Source organism: Gastrolobium bilobum, unplaced genomic scaffold, assembly GCF_033153095.1.
Source record: "Gastrolobium bilobum isolate Gb01-03AN ecotype WA unplaced genomic scaffold, APGP_CSIRO_Gbil_v1 utg139854, whole genome shotgun sequence".
NCBI classification, from domain to species: domain Eukaryota; kingdom Viridiplantae; phylum Streptophyta; class Magnoliopsida; order Fabales; family Fabaceae; genus Gastrolobium; species Gastrolobium bilobum.
The window spans coordinates 1,927-21,397 of NW_026898315.1; the positions used below are offsets into that span (position 1 = coordinate 1,927).

At 37.3% G+C, this 19,471-nt stretch overlaps 1 protein-coding gene and 1 pseudogene across 1 annotated transcript; both read left to right on the forward strand.

The window, feature by feature from the left end:
- The first annotated feature begins 8,875 nt into the window (after positions 1-8,875).
- LOC133314797 (uncharacterized) lies at positions 8,876-18,980 on the forward strand. Its single transcript, XM_061516316.1, has 2 exons — positions 8,876-9,374; positions 18,874-18,980. The coding sequence occupies exons 1-2, from the start codon at positions 8,876-8,878 to the stop codon at positions 18,978-18,980; spliced, it is 606 nt and encodes a 201-aa protein (XP_061372300.1).
- On the forward strand, positions 15,783-18,692 carry LOC133314799 (disease resistance protein RUN1-like; annotated as a pseudogene).
- Positions 18,981-19,471: the final 491 nt, after the last annotated feature.

The following is a 19,471-nucleotide window of genomic DNA, read 5'->3' on the forward strand; positions in this document are numbered from 1 at the left end:
TCATCACCTTGAATATTTTCTCCATCGCTTGGAGCCATTTTGCAGCCGCCATTGGCTCATAATCTCCCTTAAAAGAAGGAGGTTTATGTTTTCGGAAAGCCATCAATCTCCTTTCCTCCATTTCATGATCACCGACATTTTCAACTTGAGGTTGACGAACCTCAGTGTGATGACTCCGACTTCCGGAGTGGTGACTACCCTCACCCTCATTGTTACCCACTCCACCCTCTTTCTGTGAAGGAGGTGGAGAAGGCGTAGCAGTGTGAGGAGGAGGAGTGGGTTGCCGGTTCACGGGCCTAGGACCCCTCAACGTCCTCAGCTCAGTCATCATTGCGGCCATGGCAGTCCGCGAGTCTTCATTTGTTTTCATCAGATTTTCATTGGCTTGCCTGCTAGCAGCCAACTCCCTCTGAACGGCTGCAAGAGCTTCAGCCACGGGATCAGGCTGTACGCCCGTTGCCCCACGACCACTTCTAGGCCTCACAAGAGCAGCCAAAACAGGTTCTGGCTGAGCATTGGTGTTTGATGGTCCGGGGTTGTTTCGGTTCCTCGTCATGTCACTACACATGTTACACAAAGAAGTGAGTTGATCAGGCCCACACTTAGTGATCACAAATGCAATAATCATAAAGAGTACTAAAACAACTATAAAGCATCAAACACTAGGCATACTCCACAATAGCTAACAGTTATTCCCTACGAAACTGCTCTGATACCATAAAATGTAACACCCCGTTCTAGAACCGGTTTGTTAACATCGCATTATGATATTAAGCGCAGTTACAATCACATGGGTTCAATTAAAATCCGGATAAATTTTTCATTTTAAAACGTATCGAACTTATAATACCCAATTTCGTGATCATAACCATATTACCTTGCGGAAACAGACAAATTAAGCTTAACATCATGTTCATTTCCCATTTTTAAACCATTAATTTACTTCTTGTTTAGTTCAAAACTTCTACTATATTGTAGGTTTCTTCATTAGCTACCCGTGGCTTCAAACCGTGCTCAAATCGGAGCACTGTAGTCCAAGTTAGGACAATTTGAAGCAACACAAGAGATTGTTGGTCACAGGCCCCGCGCGCTTCAGCGCGCTACCGGGCGCTCAAGCACGCGCTATCGGGCGCTAAAGCCTCCATCTGGGCGCTTAAGCGCACAGAGGCAGTAAGCATCAGGCATTCCAGTGTGGATGGGCGCTTAAGCGCGCAACAGGGCGCTCAGGCGCGCTATCCTGGGCGCTCAAGCTCCCACGGAGACGTTTTAGCGCGCAGAGACAGAAGCATCTCCTCCTTCAGTGGCGAAGGGCGCCTAAGCGCGGACCAGGGCGCTCAAGCGCATAACCCTGGGCGCTTAAGCTCCACCCTGGGCGCTAAAACACGAGGGGGCAGTAAGCCACCCAACTTTCTGCAGCAAAGGGCGCTTAAGCGCACGCCAGGGCGCTCCAGCGCGCAATCCTAGGCGCTTCAGCCCCCACTTGGGCGCTCCAGCGCGAGGAGGCAGAATGCATTGGCACTCGCAGGGGCAGCAGGGCGCTTGGGCGCGCTCCTGGGCGCTTAAGCGCGCTGCCAGGGAATTCCAATTCCCACATTTCTCAAGTCCAAGCCTAGGGGAAAATGCATCCCCATTACAAACCCCAATTGTCCATGCCCCAAAACTAAATCCTAGCACTCATCCAACCTCTCCTCATGAGATTTAGCTAGAATTAGGGCAGCATGACCTTTGTTTTCTCATCGTTTACCAATTTAAACCAAGAGGTACCTAATTGATTTTCAGCCCAACCAATTCAACAACTCCATACATCACAAGCATGCATATATTGAATTTCAAGAAGACATCATTTACATTACATATCCTTTACAAATCATAGAACTTAGCTTACAAAACACTATGATCATTCCCTTGGTTCCCATCAACAAAAGGTGTAACCAAAGGCATGAGCATAGGCTAAGTTCATCCAATGAATCAAGACATACAAATGACCAAGGGCTTTCAAAATAAATCCTATACATGTCAACTACAAAAGGCATGCATAAACTCAAAAGAAATCCCACATTTCATGCATAATCCAGATATGGCCACTTGCCACCAGAGGCTCCTGCAGCATCCTTACCTGAAAGGGGGGTCCCCACAACACGGGGTGAGATAACGAATATATCCAGTAAACCAGGGGTCCTTGGAGCATCTCTCCACCCCACAGTTCCATACCAGTGTAATAGTAATAACAATAATAATGCAGTAAATACATATCTATGCAAAGTGCAATACATCTCCAGGAGAAATCCCTCGAGCTCTCAAGCCGTCCTAAGGAAACTCAGATGCAAATAGTCCTACTGGCCAGCTAACTACCAAGTATGATTTACGCATCGTCATGCAACATACCAACATAGGGAAACACCATCCTATGCCACACCAAATGCATACACATACGTATAACAAAGCATTACACTATTTTATTGCATTTATATACACAATCACAACCTCCACCCTTTCAGGGCTTGGTAGAACAGTCAAGGGAATTACACCCAAGGTCCGAAGGCTTACCTCAAAGCTTCAGTCGACCTTTGTTCTTCACCAATGTCAACAATACTCTACTCCAAAACCAACACCTACACATGGTGTAATGCAATCAACACATTGCATCCAAGAGTATTTCACAATCAACCATCAAATGTTCAATTCAAAACACCACACAAGTGTGAGCTTACCAATTCCAATGAGCTACTCAAGCTCCATAGCTTGTTCAAGCGGTTGATCACTCACGGTCGGTCCAAATGTCTCAATCCTAGACATCATTAGGACACAATCAATCATTCAACTCACCAATTGTTCAACATGCTAGAATACTAACCAATCCAAGCATGAACTTTCCAATATTATGAACAATTATCAAATGACTATCTAGGCTCATTTCCACCGATTAAATGTCATTCCTAGCATTTCTTACAACATGCACTAAATCTCATTCTTCCTAGAACATAGAAAATTCAACTACATTTCATCAAAATCCCAATTTACTATTCATAAACCCTAACTCATGCAAATTTCAAGGAATCATGAGGTTCAAGGGTTAGAATCTTACCACCAATGGTCACACAACCAAGGATTGATGGCTCCTCAAGCTTCAATGGAGGTAGAAACTCTCAAAACCCCAAATTTCTTCAAAGGGCCGAATTTTTGAGAGGTAATATCTCTCTCCACAATGCTCCCCACTCAAAACAAAGCTAGGATTATGAAAGAGGGGAAGATTTAGAGTGGTTTAGGCTTTTGAATCACTCCAATCGGTTGGGATTTGCTCCCTCCTCTCTCTCTTCTTCTCTCTCCCTTTCTCCTCCTTCTCCTTCTTCTTCTTTCTCCTTCTTTTCTTTCTGCTGGTGTCGTGAAAATGGGGAGGGGAATTGGTTGCTTTTTACTTTATGCCACTTAACTTTGTTAAGTGGTTAAAAAGCGGGTATCGGTTCATCTAACTATTCAACTCTATTAATTACCAAACTTTACCCAAAAGTCTGGAATATTATTCTAGGAATATTACTATTTTTATTTTTATATTTTGGGTACTTTTGCCAGTACCCATTTATACCCCTTAATTTTCACTGAGTACACTTTTTAACTCCAAAGTGACTCAGATTCATTTAATTAAGCCTTATACTTAATTTCACTCACTAAAATATGTTTAATTAATTAATTACACTAGATTTACTAATTAATTAAGTTGGGCTATTATATCTTCCAATAACCTGAGCCCGTTGCTTTATTGGAACTAGGTGTCTGAGCCTAAGAAGGCTTCTTGGTTTGGGACACCTTATACACTTCTTCCACCTTCCTACACTGGTTGACAAACCGACTGAACTCTCGGATGTCACAATTTGACATCTTCCGAGACATCTTCTCATTAAGACCCCATTGGAACTTGGAGGTCATTTCAGTCGGAGTGGGTAAGGCTCGCCCATAGTTGGCGTATTTCACCAACTCATTGAGTTTTGAGAAGTATTGGTCAATAGACATCGACCCTTGCTTGAGATCGTTGTACTCATTCTGCTTTTTTTCCCTAGCCTCTCTAGGGAAGTAGTTGTCCAAGAATGACGTCTCGAACAACCGCCATGTGATCTCCCGACCTTCAGCTTCTAATGGCTGCACGGTATTGGTCCACCAATCTTCCGCTTCCTCTTCCAGCATATAAATAGAGTAAGCCAACTTCATTGCATCTGGGCATCTCATCACCCTGAATATTTTCTCCATCGCTTGGAGCCATTTTGCAGCCGTCATTGGCTCATTACCTCCCTTAAAAGAAGGAGGTTTGTGTTTTCGGAAAGCCATCAGTCTTCTTTCCTCCACTTCTTGGTCACCGACATTCTCAACATGAGGTTGGCGAACCTCGGTGTGATGACTACGACTTCCAGAATGTTGACTACCCTCACCTTCATTGTTACCAGCTACACCCTCTTCTTGTGAAGGAGGTGGAGAAGGCGTAGCAGTGTGAAGAGGAGGAGTGGGTTGCCGGTTCCCGGGCCTAGGACCCCTCAACGTCCTCAACTCAGTCATCATTGCGGCCATGGCAGTCCGCGCATCCTCATTAGTTTTCATCAAAATTTCATTGGCATGTCGACTAGCCGCCAATTCCCTTTGCATATCGACCATAGTAGCCGTCACAGGTTCAGGTTGACCACCTGTTGCCCCACGACCACTTCTGGGCCTAACAAGGGCAGCCAAAACAGGTTCTGGCTGAGCATCGGTGTTTGATGGTCCGGGGTTGTTTCGGTGCCTCGTCATGTAACTACACATGTTACACAAAGAAGTGAGTTGATCAGGCCCACACTTAGTGATCACAAATGCAATAATCATAAAGAGTACTAAAACAACTATAAAGCATCAAACACTAAGCATACTCAACAATAGCTAACAGTTATTCCCGACAAAACTGCTCTGATACCATAAAATGTAACATCCTGTTCTAGAACCGGTTTGTTAACATCGCATTATGATATTAAGCGCAGTTACAATCACATTGGCTCAATTAAAAATCCAGATAAATTTTTCTTTTTTAAAACGACGCCGAATTTAAAATATCCAATTGCGTGATCATAACCATATTACCTTGCGGAATCAGATAAACCAAGCTTAACATCATGTTCTTATTCCATTTTTAAACCATTAATTTACTTCTTGTTTATTTCACAACTTCTACTATATTGTAGATCTCTTCGTTAGCTACGCGTGGGTTCAAACCGCGCTCAAATCGGAGCACTGTAGCCCAAGTTATGGGTTTTCTACGAAATGAGCGCGTGAATCCTGCTGATCCCGGCGCGACCGGCGCCAGCTGTGGCACGACAGGCGCCAACGAAACAGAAGCTCCCCATCGAAATGGCGCTGGAGGCGCCAAGGTTGGCGCCAGGTGCGCCAGCTGGTGATCCCGGCGCGATTTGCGCCACGAAACAGAAGCTTTTGAGCAAAATGGCGTGAGGTGCGCCAAGTTTGGCGCCAGGTGCGCCAAAGCTCTGAAGGTTTCACCAATTCTTAGTATTTTACCTCTAACTAGAGTTATACATGTCCAATTCACACAATATTGGTCTCTATGGAAAGCTAAGAAAAATATCTACAACTTCCATACATACACCACCGTCCCAACCTATCATATAATTCCTCTTCATAAATGGTTCTTAGTTCTTGCATAATACAAACACATCTAAAGGGACATGCATGCCCTTTTCCTCATGGCTTGTACTAAAATTTGGGCAGCATAACCCTTGTTTTCTCAACAATTCCCAATTTAGAACTAGGTACCTAATATGATTTCTCAGTCCAACCAATTCAATAACTCAATACATAAAAGCATGCATATATTGAATTTCAAGTAGGCATCATTTACATTACATATCCATTACAAATCATTGAACTTAGCTTACAAAACACTATGATCATTCCCTTGGCTCCCATCAACAAAAGAGATGACCAAAGGCATGAGCATAGGCTAAGTCCATTCCAATATACAAATCATAAATCTAGCATTGCCTATTCATTTAATTCTATACATATGAGCTACAAAACAACATGTACAATCTCAAAAGAAATGCCACATTTCATGCATAATCCAGATATGGCCACTTGCCACCAGAGGCTCCTGCAGCATCCTTACCTAAAAGGGGGTCCCCACAACACGGGGTGAGATATACGAATATATCCAGTAAACCAGGGGTCCTTGGAGCATCTCTCCACCCCACAGTTCCATATCAGTGTAATAGCAATAACAATAATAATGCAGTAAATACATATCTATGCAAAGTGCAATACATCTCCAGGAGAAATCCCTCGAGCTCTCAAGCTGTCCTAAGGAAACTCAGATGCAAATAGTCCTACTGGCCAGCTAACTACCAAGTATGATTTACGCATCGTCATGCCACATACCAACATAGGGAAACACCATCCTATGCGACACCAAATGCATACACATACGTATAACAAAGCATTACACTATTTTATTGCATTTATATACACAATCACAACCTCTACCCTTTCAGGGCTTGGTGGAACAGTCAAGGGAATTACACCCAAGGTCCGAAGGCTTACCTCAATGCTTCAGTCGACCTTTGTTCTTCACCAACAGTTTCAGCAATCAACTTTTACAAATATACACCTATACAAGGGTAATGCAATTAACATATTGCATTCAAGGATAACTCATCATCATCAATCCAAGCTATCTTATTCATACCACAACACAAGGATGAACTTACCTATTTCAAGGACTAATCCATCTCCATTGCTTGCTCCAAAGGTTGGTCAATTAAGGTTGATCCAATTGCCTCAATCCTAGACAACACAAGGATACAATCAATGACCAACCAAACAATGGTTCAACAACGCAAGAAAACTCATAACCAAGTGTCATATTCTTGCAATTTTCCAAATATAATCATTTAGCTATCTAAGCTCATTTTCACCGATTAAACGTCGTTCCTAGCATTTTTCACAACATGCTCTAAGCTCCATTCTTCCTAGAACATAGCTAATTTAACAACATTTCATCAAAATCCCTAAAACACTATTCATAAACCCTAACTCATGCAAATTTCAAGGAATCATGAGGTTCAAGGGTTAGAATCTTACCACCAATGGTCACACAACCAAGCAAGGAGTGTTCCTCAAGCTCCCATGGAGGTTGAACTTCCCAAAACCCCAAAATCTCTCAAATGGCCGAATTTTTGAGAGCCAAAATCTCTCTCCACAAAGCTCCCCACTCAAAACAAAGCTAGGATTATGAAAGAGGGGAAGATTTGGAGTGGTTTAGGCTTTGGAATGAGTTGATTTGGACACCAAATGAGAAAGCTAGGTTTTTGGCTCACCTATGTCTTCCTCACTCTCTCTGTCGCTGAACCACGGGAAGAAGAAGGAAAATGAAATGGTTTTTTGTGTTTTGGTCACTTAACTCAACTTAAGTGGTCTTAAGCGGGTATTGGTTTGTCTATCTATTCAACTCCAATAATTACCAAACTTTACCCAAAAGTCTGGAATATTATTCTAAGAATATTACTATTTTTATTTTTATATTTTGGGCACTTTCACCAGTACCCATTTATACCCTTAATTTTCACTGAGTACACTTTTTAACTCCATAGTGACTCAGATTCATTTAATTAAGCCTTATACTTAATTTCACTCAGTAAAACATGCTTAATTAATTAATTACACTTGATTTACTAATTAGTTAAGATGGGCTATTATAAAGGATTAGCACGTGATGTATTTCCTTCTCTCATATGGTCTTGGATGTCACCAACAATGAATCCCCTATCCCATATTCCACCATTTAGGGGCATGTCATCCTCTCTAGTTTCCATGGATCTACATATTAATAATTTGGGCTTTCTATCACCAATGCTGAAGAACCTTTTAAAACTTCGAAGTGTTTGTGTGCAATGCAGCTCGGAGTTTCAATTAACCCAAGGATTACGAAAAATTCTAGATGACATATGTGATGTAAATTTTACTGAAGTGGAAACAACATCATATGCATCCCAAATTTCAGATCTTTCATTGAGATCTCTTTTAATGTGAATGGGAAGTTACCATATGGTCATGGATACCCTTGGCAAGAGCATATCACAGGTTCCTTCTCTATCTTCTTACCTTTACTGATCTTTATTATTGATTCAGAGAACATGGAATAATTTTACATTTTCAAGTATCTATATGATAAACTAACATAAATGATAGGGTCAGGTGTGTAATATAGAAGTGATACAATTCCAAAATTTGTCTTAACTGATTACAACAACAGCCTAAGATAGCTTGCGGTTAAGACACCAAGAGCCAAATAAGCCTGAGGCTGCAATAGCTGAATGATGAGTGAACTTGGATGGCAAGCACACCTAATGAGTAGTATAGCTAACAAAGCAAATGGTTGTGTTGAGATATATAGTCCCACATTGTTTGTATGAGCAACTAATGTGGAGTTTATAAGATCTTGAGCACTCCCACCCTTTGAGCTAGCTTTTGGGGTGGTGTATCCCAAAGTTCTTTACATGGTATTAGAGCCTCGTGTCATGTCCCGGGTTCAAACCTGTTCGTGTGAGGGGGCGTCTTGAGATATATAGTCCCACATTTTTTGTATGAGTACAACTAATGTGGAATTTATAAGACCTTGGGCACTCCCATCCTTTGAGCTAGCTTTTGTGGTGGTGTATCTCAAAGTTCTTTACAGGTTGTGTTAGAAAACTATTGACTGAATTTTTTTCAACATTTGTCTATATCTTTCTTTACCCATTACATTGTTATTATCTTAAACATTCACCTTCAGGAATTCGGAATGACACCATAGTGTCACAAAAAGTTCATTTGAATAGCATAATTACATATATAATTAAGCTTTTGGTTCATGATACAGGGATTGGCAACCAATGGTTCTAGTGATTTTTTCCTTCCGGGTGATAATTGTCCTAATTGGTCAGCCTATACAGGTGAAGGACATTCAGTGTTTTTTCAAGTTCCTGATCGTCCCATGAAGGGAATGATTTTGTGTGTTGTTTATTCATCAACCCCTGAAAACATGGCTGCTGAATGTCTTATTAGTGTCTTGATCCTTAATTACACAAAGTGCACCATCCATGTATGCAAGGGAGACACGGCAATGTCCTTTAATGATGAAGATTGGGAGGGTGTAATATCAAATCTAGGACCTGGTGACAATGTGGAGATTTTTTTAGCTTTTGGGCATGGAGTAACTGTTAAGGAGACAGCCGTGTATCTAATATATGGCCAGTCAATTACTTTTGAAATTGAGCCATCAATTAGCATGGAAATGGAACCATCACCTGAATTGAACGTACAGTCTTCTCCTAACATGAAAACAGAGCCATCACCGAAGCTAAAGAAAAATATCTTCATAGTACTTACAAAGAGAATGGGAGAATGTTTATGCTTGAACCGGAATTGAGGTTTCAACAATTTTTTATTGGGGATGCCTTTTTCATCATAGGATTCACTTGTTTTATGATTTGCAATGTTTTCTTGTGGAGGTTCTGAAAATCTTAAAATCTTTTCAACGTCATCATATTTCATGATTACTTGACTAAACAAGGTATGATACTATACAACTGTAAGGAAAATATTTGGTGGAATACAGATATTTAACTTGGAGTACAAGTTTGAAGTAACCTCTCTGTTGGTATTAGACTATTATGTGATATTTAAGGGAAAAAGGTAAATAAGACAACGTTTGGTACATATATTAGGTGATATTAAAGAGAAATTGTGCTTACCAGACTTGCTTGAAAACTAAAATTTGTAAGCAAACCCAGTCTTCGAATTAATCACTGTCGAGATATATAGTCTCACATTGGTTGTATGAGTAACTAATGTGAAATTTATAAGGCCTTGGGCACTTCCACCCTTTGAGCTAGCTCTTGGAGTGGTGTATCCCAAGGTTCTTTACATGGTATCAGAATCGCAGTCCCCCACTTTCTCTTGTGGATTTTCTTAGCACAAGTAGGCTGGGCCTGTTGCATCTTCTACTCTTCAAGCCCAATGGACTCTTGCGTGAGAGAGCGTGTTGAGATATATAATCCCACATTGGTGATGAATCTTGTTATGTGTCTGCAGAAATTTTAATGTTGAGCACGATAAGCACCACTAGGCATTGGTGTTCATTAGCATGACGAGCTACAACGACTCCATCATTAGGAAGACACACCTCAACACTATATCCAAAGTCCCGTTATTTTTCCAATGCATGTTGTTGAGATATATAAAACCATTAATGTAGCCTCACCCAACAGCTTAAGCTTTTAGGCTGAATTGGTTCTTTACATGGTATCAAAGTCTTGCCGCCCCCACTTTCTCTTGTGGACTTTCTTAGCACTGGTAGGCTGGGCCTGTTGCATCTTTCACTCTTCAAGCCCAATGGGCTCTTGTGTGAGGGGACGTGTTGAGATATATAGTCCCACATTGGTTGCATGAGCAACTAATGTGGAGTTTATAAGGCCTTGAGTACTCCCACCCTTTGAGCTAGCTTTTGGGTAGTGTAACCCAAGGTTCTTTACATGGTATCATTTTAATACACACAGTATTATTTGAAATGTTATTCTCTTCTCTCTCGTTATTTTACATGGTATCGTATCAGAGCCTCGTATCCCGGGTTCGAACCTCACCGCCCCCCACTTTCTTTGTAGTGGAATTTCTTTCTTCGCACAGGTAGGTGGGCATGTGCATTATCCACCCTTCAAGCCTAATGGGCTCTCGTGTGAGGGGGCGTGTTGAGATATATAAAACTATTAATGTAGCCTCACCCAACAGCTTGGGTTGAATTGGTTCTTTACACATGTTAATTATTAGGAAAAAGTTCACCAATGCCCCTGCGATTTACTTCAAAATCACCTATGCTCCTGTGATTTTTTTTTATCACATATGCCCCTGTGCTTTGTAAAAAATAAAAAATCACAGGGGCACATGTGATAAAAAACATACCCTTTTGCAAACCACAGGAGCATATGTGATAGAAAAAAAATCGCAGGGGCATAGGTGATTCTGAAGCAAACCACAGGAGCATTGGTGAACTTTTTCCTAATTATTAAAACTAGAAGCTCCCACCTCTCCCACACTTCTGATATAATTAGCAACATTTGTTTTCAACATGCTCGACGTGAAGCTTTCGGAAACCAAAATGGTTTTATAAGAGTTATGTTGTAGGAAAAGTAATTGTGTAATGTTATAGAGATTCGTTTTGCGTGCCTTAATTTTTTATTTTTTATTTTATTTTAAAAAGTGTGGGCCCCACAAAATGTTGTGTGGGTAGGAAAGTTTGTTGTGTTATGTTAAAGGATAAAACGAAAACCCTATAAATCCAAGAGTTGGCAAAAATGTGCATTTTGTGGGAGCATTATTGAACATTAAAAATAACAAAAAATGATATTTTGCCGACAACTATTGTTAACTTGTTTCCAAATATGTTTATGGGTTTTATAAGAGTTATGTTGTAGGAAAAGTGATTGTGTAATGTTATAGAGATTCGTTTTGCGTGCTTTAATTTTTTATTTATTTTTTTGTTTTAAAAAGTGTGGGCCCCACAAAATGTTGTGAGTGTAGGAAAATTTGTTGTGTTATGTTAAAGGATAAAACGAAAACCCTATGTTTATATCATGCAATCAAATTATTTCTTTAAGCTTTTAATAATAGTGGTAATTCGCTGCACATATTGGGTCACAGTGGCGGACCCAAATTTTTTTTTTATGTCCGCACATTTAGTGGTGGGCTGCTCTCGATTTTTTTTTTGGTAAAGACAGTTTTATTTACAAGGTTATGAACTCGCTCATAATCTAGTTGCTTCTATAACAAGCTGCTCGCTCATAATCTAGTTGATTCCATAACAAGCTGCATACAATAGTTTGACCAATCATTTTCCCCTAAATCTTATCAATCTTGCAAAACAAATATTAGAATATACTCCAGTACATCTATACATCATCATTCTATTTTATAATGGTGAATAAAAAAGTAAACACTACCTGTATAGATTGCAAGCGAAATTACAGTAAAGGCCTCGTCTCTAGAGATTAACTTATTTGAGAATGTCAGACCTGCAATCAATCTCTCTTTTTAGAAAAAAATGAAAAATGAAACAAAGGATGAAGAGAGCATGAGAATGGATACGTGACAGGAGAGGAAGAATAAATTTTCTCTTTAATAAATTTGTGTTGTTACGTTATTTTAATCATCTCTGTAAGTTGCTACGTTGCTAACTAATATAAGAGTAAATACTCTTTTTGGTTCCTAACAAAAAATTCGGTCCCGACTTTAGTCCCTTACAAAAAAAATTTAGTGACTTGGTCCCTATGAAATTCAAAGTGGACACATTTTAGTCCTTTTGAGCAACTAATGTGGGTCTGTTTTGAATTTAAATTAATCTACTTTGAATTTTTTAGGAACCTCAAGGCTTATTTTTTTTATAAGGGACTAATGTGGGGACTTTATTTTTTGTTAAGGACTTAAAAATATATTTACTTCTAATATAAATATTGAACCAAGAGACAAATAAGAACCTACAACCAAGAAAAAAAAAACTAAAATCTTATCTCCACACTTGTGGACATGGGCACCCACCTGGGTCCGCCTCTGTTGGGTCATATGTGGGCCTGATTCAAGTTGCATAATTACTAATACTAACATGATAAAGAGAACCAAAGATAGCAACATATTAAATAGCCAAAGGAAAAAGGTTTGGTATTTCATGTTCAGTAAAAAAAAATTAATTTTTTTATTTTTAGGTTTTAAAACAGATTTTAGAGAATAACCTTGAGGTGTTTTTGCTTTGTTTTCCACTTTCTGTTTTCAAAAGAAAGAAAATACGAAGAATTGATGTTTTCATTAAGAAAATAAAGTTTTCCATGTTGCATGAGATAATTAATCTGATAGAACACATACAAAAAATGGATGGAATGTATAATAGCCCACACAAATTAATTGTTAAATAATCGGATTAACCATGGATTATGAGATGATTATATGATAATTATTATGAAAATCCAATTATACCAAACAAGTTATTTAGAACAAAAAATATAATTAAATTATAAGGGACCAAAGTGCAATTTTGCAAAAGTTGGCCTAAACTCAGTTATGACCTCATAATATGATTAATTAGAAGATTTTATGATATGGAAATATAATTTATTAAGTTAGAATAATTTGAGAAGATTAGGTTATAAGTAGAGTAAATTTAGGGACTACTTAGTAATTTAGTGGGACAAAGTCAACCATTCAATTGATATTCCACTTAAGTGACTTGTCAAAGATTTTGGTAGAGAGTGAGGCCTTTCCAATTATCTAACATTATTTTTACATTTCTGTATTGTTATTTTCATTTCCATGTTCATTGTAATTTTGCTTGTTATATAATTGTCTCTGTTTTACTGTCATTTGAATTGTCTCTTGATGAATATATAAAAATCTGATTATTCACGCCAATTTTCCTTGTTTTGTGTTATTTCTGTATTTTAGTTGTTGGTCTCTATCACATAGCTAATATTCTTTGCATATAATGATGTTGTTGCGGATGCTGCTGCCTATGTTGCACCGACACTAACACGGGACATGGGATACGACACGACACTCCGACACGTTAATTCTAAAAAATGTTAAATTTCGATACGTTAGGACACGTTTTATTATTATATAATATTTTTAATTTATATAGTTTATATTATATTTAATATTCAATAATTTAACAAAAAAAATAAAGTCAAACTTATAATACCCATCAATTTTACAAAGAAACATAATATATCCCAAATGTTTATATTAAACTCAATACAATCGTAATCGTAATCTAAGGAATCTAATAGTTGGAATTCAAAATGCAACGCAACGTAATCTCTGAACCTTTTTTTGAGTCTTTGCAACGAGTGTTGAAATGTCGGGAAGTGTCAGACACGACACGTCAGAATTTTTGAAGTGTCGATGCTTCATAGGCTGTTGCTTTCTTTTGTGTTTGTTTGCGCATGGATGTTAAAAAGTTGTTTATCAAAAGCTCATTGCAGTTTCCTTTATGTAAAAAAATGGTAATAAGCCTACTGCTTTATTCAATTGTATTTTCTTCATCTCTCTTTTTCTCTCCACGTGACTTGAACCAACAATAGTTGCAATTGTAATGTTTTTCTTGTGGGAAATAATTATCTTATTTTACATGAGATAATTATCTCATACATTAGATACAAATTGAATGTGAGATCCATTTTAAATTTTCTCTTTCTCCTTTATTCTCTCTCATCTCTCTTCCATATGTTTATGTTAAATGAGAAAAACAATTCCCTTTTCTTGTTTCTTTCATTCCAGTTTTCTTACCTAAGTGGTTTTTCATATAGCCCTCTTCCCTTAGTTTGTTTTCTCAGTTAGTCATTACGTTGTTGAATTGAAGATATAGGATCCACCATTTGACCATCTCCATCCACGAGTTCGTGTTCTAGCTCAGTAGTATTTTAAAATTTCGTCCCGTCCGGGTCGATCCCGCTTGGATCACTCCCTCCTTCTCCATAAGAGTTGAGGTAAACAATTAGATTCTACATGAGCGTTAACTCCTGAAATCCCCCGATTGAATCCGTGACTTCCAGGTTAGAGGATGTATTTAAAGAAATAATAATTTACACACGAAAAGACGTTGTCGTTTGATCTGTAAAAAAAAAACTAGTTGCTGCCTAATCTAAAACTAGATCTGAAATCTAAATGGTTTTTCTTCTTCTTTTTTTCCGATTTCTCTCCCAAACCTAGATTCAGTCTCTCTGATTCGGTGCTCTACTCCGCCGTAGAGGTGATTCCTCCTATCCTATTTAGTCTTCTTTCCCCTTCTCTTTCGCCGTGTTGGTTCTTCTCTTCTTACAGTTGATTCGTCGCGCTGCCTCCTCTCCTTTGTCATTCTCTTTTGGGTAAGAGATCTCGTTTCACATACTGTTGTAGGTATATGAGAAGGATAAAAAGATCTGAGTTTGATGATATAACTTTTGATTAACTCCATTGGAATATGTCTTTTGTACGACTTTGATAATTTGATATTGATTAGCTTGTGTAATATTGATTTATGGATATAATTAGTTGAATTATGTTAAATATATTTTAAATCATTATGATTGATAATTTGATTTTTTATATAGAGTATATATTAATAATTTTTTAATATATAAAATCGGATCAATCAAATCAACTTTTACTCTCTGATTAAACTAACCCCTGACTGACCTCGATCAAGTCGAACACTAGTTCTCAGTTCGTTTAAAAGTATTTTTCTTTGCTATATCGAATATCCTGTTGAAATATCTTTACGTTTATTAATTTAATATTTAGTGGACATTTTTTAAATCAAGTCAACTCATTTAAGTCATGAAACCTAAAGTGAAGTTTGAATTTTTTTTTTTTTAGTAAAATAAATGAGGTTGACCGCACACTTGTGTCAAACTGGAATAACTCAACTAATTTGTACCCTTACTTGAGAGTAATTTAATATCTTTACTCTCTTTTTTACGAAATAATTCATTTTTATAAATTTAAATTCTTTTAAATTAACTATGTATATCTTTTTATAAATTTAATTTTTTTTAAATTAACTATGTATATCTTTTAATTTTTTAATATTTTTTAAACTTTATTTAATTTGATTACGTCTTTTAGTTTTCATATAATTTCAAGTATTTTTCAAAATATTTTTTCTTTTAAATATAAGTTGCATCTCATCACCCTGTATTTTTCACTTTTGCTTTGTCTTGTAACCGTTTGACTTTTCAATTCTGTTGATCGAGACAATGTCTTATTCTTCATCCTCGAATCATCGATGGGTCTACGACGTGTTCCTGAACTTCAGAAGGGAAGACACTCGTGACAACATCGTTTCTCATCTCTACGCTTCACTTTCAAATGCTGGAATCAAGACTTACATCGATGAAGAGCTTCCGAAGGGGAAAAATCTGGAATCTGAACTATTTAGAGCAATAAAAAAGTCTCAGATAGCTTTGGTTGTTTTCTCCGAAAGATATTCGGAATCTAGTTGGTGTCTTACGGAGCTCGAACAAATAATGAAGCGCTACCAAAGACGTCGTCAGGTGGTTGTGCCCGTATTCTAGTATTCTACGGTGTTGACCCATCGGTTGTACGTAAACAGACGGGTGAATTTGGAGAAGTACTGGAAAAACTTGCAAAACAAAAAAAGTTGTCAGGTACAACGTTGGATAAAGTGGTGCGGGGATGGAGGAGAGCACTCACCCGAGTTGCAAATTTGTCTGGTTGGGATATGAAGAATTGCAGGTAAATTAATACTTTATAGTTACTTATAATTTAGTGTGTATGGTTGGTTTATTTCAGTTCGGTTTTCTTGGCCAAACTAAATTGTATTGGAAAAAAAAGAAATTGCGAACTGGATTGGTTTTTAAAATTAATTCTGAATTCTAATAAAATTTATAAGAAGATTAAAGAAAAATAAAAATAAAATAAAAATGATACAAAAAATTAAAAAAAAAGCAATAAAAAAAAATAAAATAAGAAATAAAGGTACATAAGAGAAAAAAGGAAAAAATAAAATAAAAATAAAATAAATAAATAAAAAAGAAGCTAGTAAATAAATAAATAAAAGAAGAGAAATAGAGATTGAAAAAAAAAATAGTTCAGTTCAAGAACTAATTTTTAAAACCAGTTCAGCTCAAGCAACGGTTTTTGACATTAGTTTCTTGGGAAAAGTTCACCAATGCCCCTGTGGTTTACTTCAGAATTACTTATGCCCCTGTGGTTTTTTCTTATCACATATGCCCCTGTAGTTTGTAAAAAGGTATGTTTTTTATCACATATACCCCTGTGGTTTCTTATTTTTTACAAAGCACAGGGGCATATGTGATAGAAAAAAAAACCACAGGGGTATAAATGATTCTGAAGTAAACCACAGGGGCATTGGTGAACTTTTCCCTAGTTTCTTGTGGTTCTTTTGCACATCCTTAAAATTGATTTTTAACTAGTTTTGGACCCAAATGAAATGTATGAAAATATTGAGGAAAAAAAATTAAAAAATTAAAAAAATAAATAATACCACAAATTTAGAAAAAAAAGAGTTAAAAGGAAAAATAGAATAAAGTAATAATAAGAGAGAAAAATAACTAAGAAAAGAAAGGAAAGAAAAGAAAAAAAATTTAAAACAAAAAAATTTTAAAACACGGATAGCGAACTTAGATTGGGAAATAACACTGTGTACCGCGTGGCATTTAAGTAAAAAAGTTGGTGAGGAGTTACGTTTTGTTCGGTGTTCCTATATGATAATAGATCTTCCATTCTTATCACCTTTCGTAATTCATGCTCATTTTGTCTGTTTTATAATTATTATTGAAGGAGTGAAGCTGAACTAGTGAAGAAAATTGTTCACGACAGTTTCGTCAAAATTAGACAACAAATTATTGTCTATTACCGATTTTCCTGTTGGATTAGAATCTCGTTTGCAAGAAGTGATTGGGCTAATTGAAAATCAATCAAGCAAAGTTTGTATGGTAGGGATCTGGGGTATGGGTGGATCGGGTAAAACCACCACAGCCAAAGCCATCTACAATAAAACTCATCGCAAATTTGTGCATAAAAGTTTCATTGAAAATATTAGAGAAGTTTGTGAAAGAGATAGTAGTAGAGGGCACATTGATTTACAACAACAACTTCTTTGTGATGTCCTGAAAGCAAAAGTTGAAATACACAGCATCGCGATGGGGACAACTATGATCGAAAAAAGACTTTGTGGAAGAAGGGCACTCTTTGTATTTGATGATGTGACCAAGTTTGAGCAATTAAAAGCCCTTTGTGGAAATCGCAAGTGGATTGGTGAAGGAAGTGTAATAATCATTACAACTAGAGATATGCGCCTACTTACAGAACTTAAAGTTGACTGTGTTTGTAGAATGAAGGAAATGGACGAAAATGAGTCACTTGAGCTCTTTAGTTGGCATGCTTTTGGACAAGCAAGTCCAGTAAAATACTTCACTAAACTCTCACAAAAGGTGGTTGCTTACTGTGGAGGACTACCGTTAGCTCTTGAAGTCCTTGGTTCTTCTTTGTACAAGAGGAAAAAGAAAGAATGGAAAAGTGTATTGTCAAAACTGGAAATAATTCCCAATGATCAGGTTCAAGAAAAATTAAGAATAAGTTTCGATGGTTTAGGGGACCAGATGGAAAAGGTTATATTTCTTGACATATGTTGTTTCTTTATTGGTAAAGACACAGCCTACGTTACAGAGATACTAAATGGTTGTGGACTTCATGCTGATATTGGAATAACAGTGTTGATAGAAAGGAGCCTCATAAAAGTTGAAAAGAATAACAAGCTTGGAATGCATGATCTGCTACGTGACATGGGAAGAGAAATTGTTCGTCAAGGTTCACCTGAAGAACCGGAGGAGCGCAGTCGATTATGGGTTCATGAGGATGTACTTAATGTGTTGACAGAACATACTGTAAGATCTTTCTCTACATATTATTTTGAAATTTCGAAACTTTTTTCAGACTCATTTTCTTCTTCCAATCTTTTGGCTAAAAATCGTGGTGCTATTGATAACTGAGTATTTGTCTTGTAGTGTGCACTAAATGTACGCTTAGGCTTCACAGCTTTATGCATTGCTTATTTGCTTTCCAGTGAGAAATCAACAAATGCCTGTGAATTACTATGGAAATTGATCCTTCAACTACTGTGAAAATTGAGCCGTCAATTTCTGAAGAAAATGAGCCGTCAATTTCCGAGGAAATTGAGACGAAAATTTCTGAGGAAATCGAGACGTAAATTAGCGAGGAAATTGAACCATCACCTGAACGTACAATCATCTCCTAACGTGAAAACAGAGCCATTACTGGAACCATCAGCTGAATTGAACGTACAGTCATCTCCTGCCGTGAAAATAGAGCCATCACCGGAGCCAAAGAAAAATATATTCACATTACTTACAAAGAGAATGGGAGAATGTTTATGCTTGAATCGGAATTGAGGATTCAACATTTTTTTATTGGGAATGCCTTTTCCATCATATAGGATTCACTTGTTTTTTGATTTGCAATGTGTAACACCTTGCTGGCCACTGATATGTTATCATACATTATGCTATTAAGTGCATCGTGAACTTAATTACTTATAGCGGAAATAACATTAAACTTATACCGTAGAAATATATATATAAACTTTTTTTCGTTCTGTATTAACTTATAATCATTACTACTCAATTCCTTACTTCACTTAATTATTCATTATACATGAATTAAAAGAGTCATACAATACTCACATATAAGATAATTACATCTCCCATCATCAAAATGTTGAACAAATAATAGTGTTATACTCTACACTGCTCGTTTAGGTGAGCAATTCAGCGAGCAGACTCAATTATTTGACAGTAACATGGGCTGTCTAATGCACCTAAGATGATTAATTTGGAATGGGCTCAAATCTGAATAGCCAACTCAAAATGGGCTTATGAGCAAG

Bases quoted from the DNA above. Each gene is read 5' to 3' on its own strand.
- LOC133314797 (XM_061516316.1), top strand. From the start codon at position 8,876: ATGATACAGGGATTGGCAACCAATGGTTCTAGTGATTTTTTCCTTCCG. The intron at 9,375-18,873 runs ATATCTTCATAG...AATTGAACGTAC, and splicing joins ATCACCGAAGCTAAAGAAAA to AGTCATCTCCTGCCGTGAAA.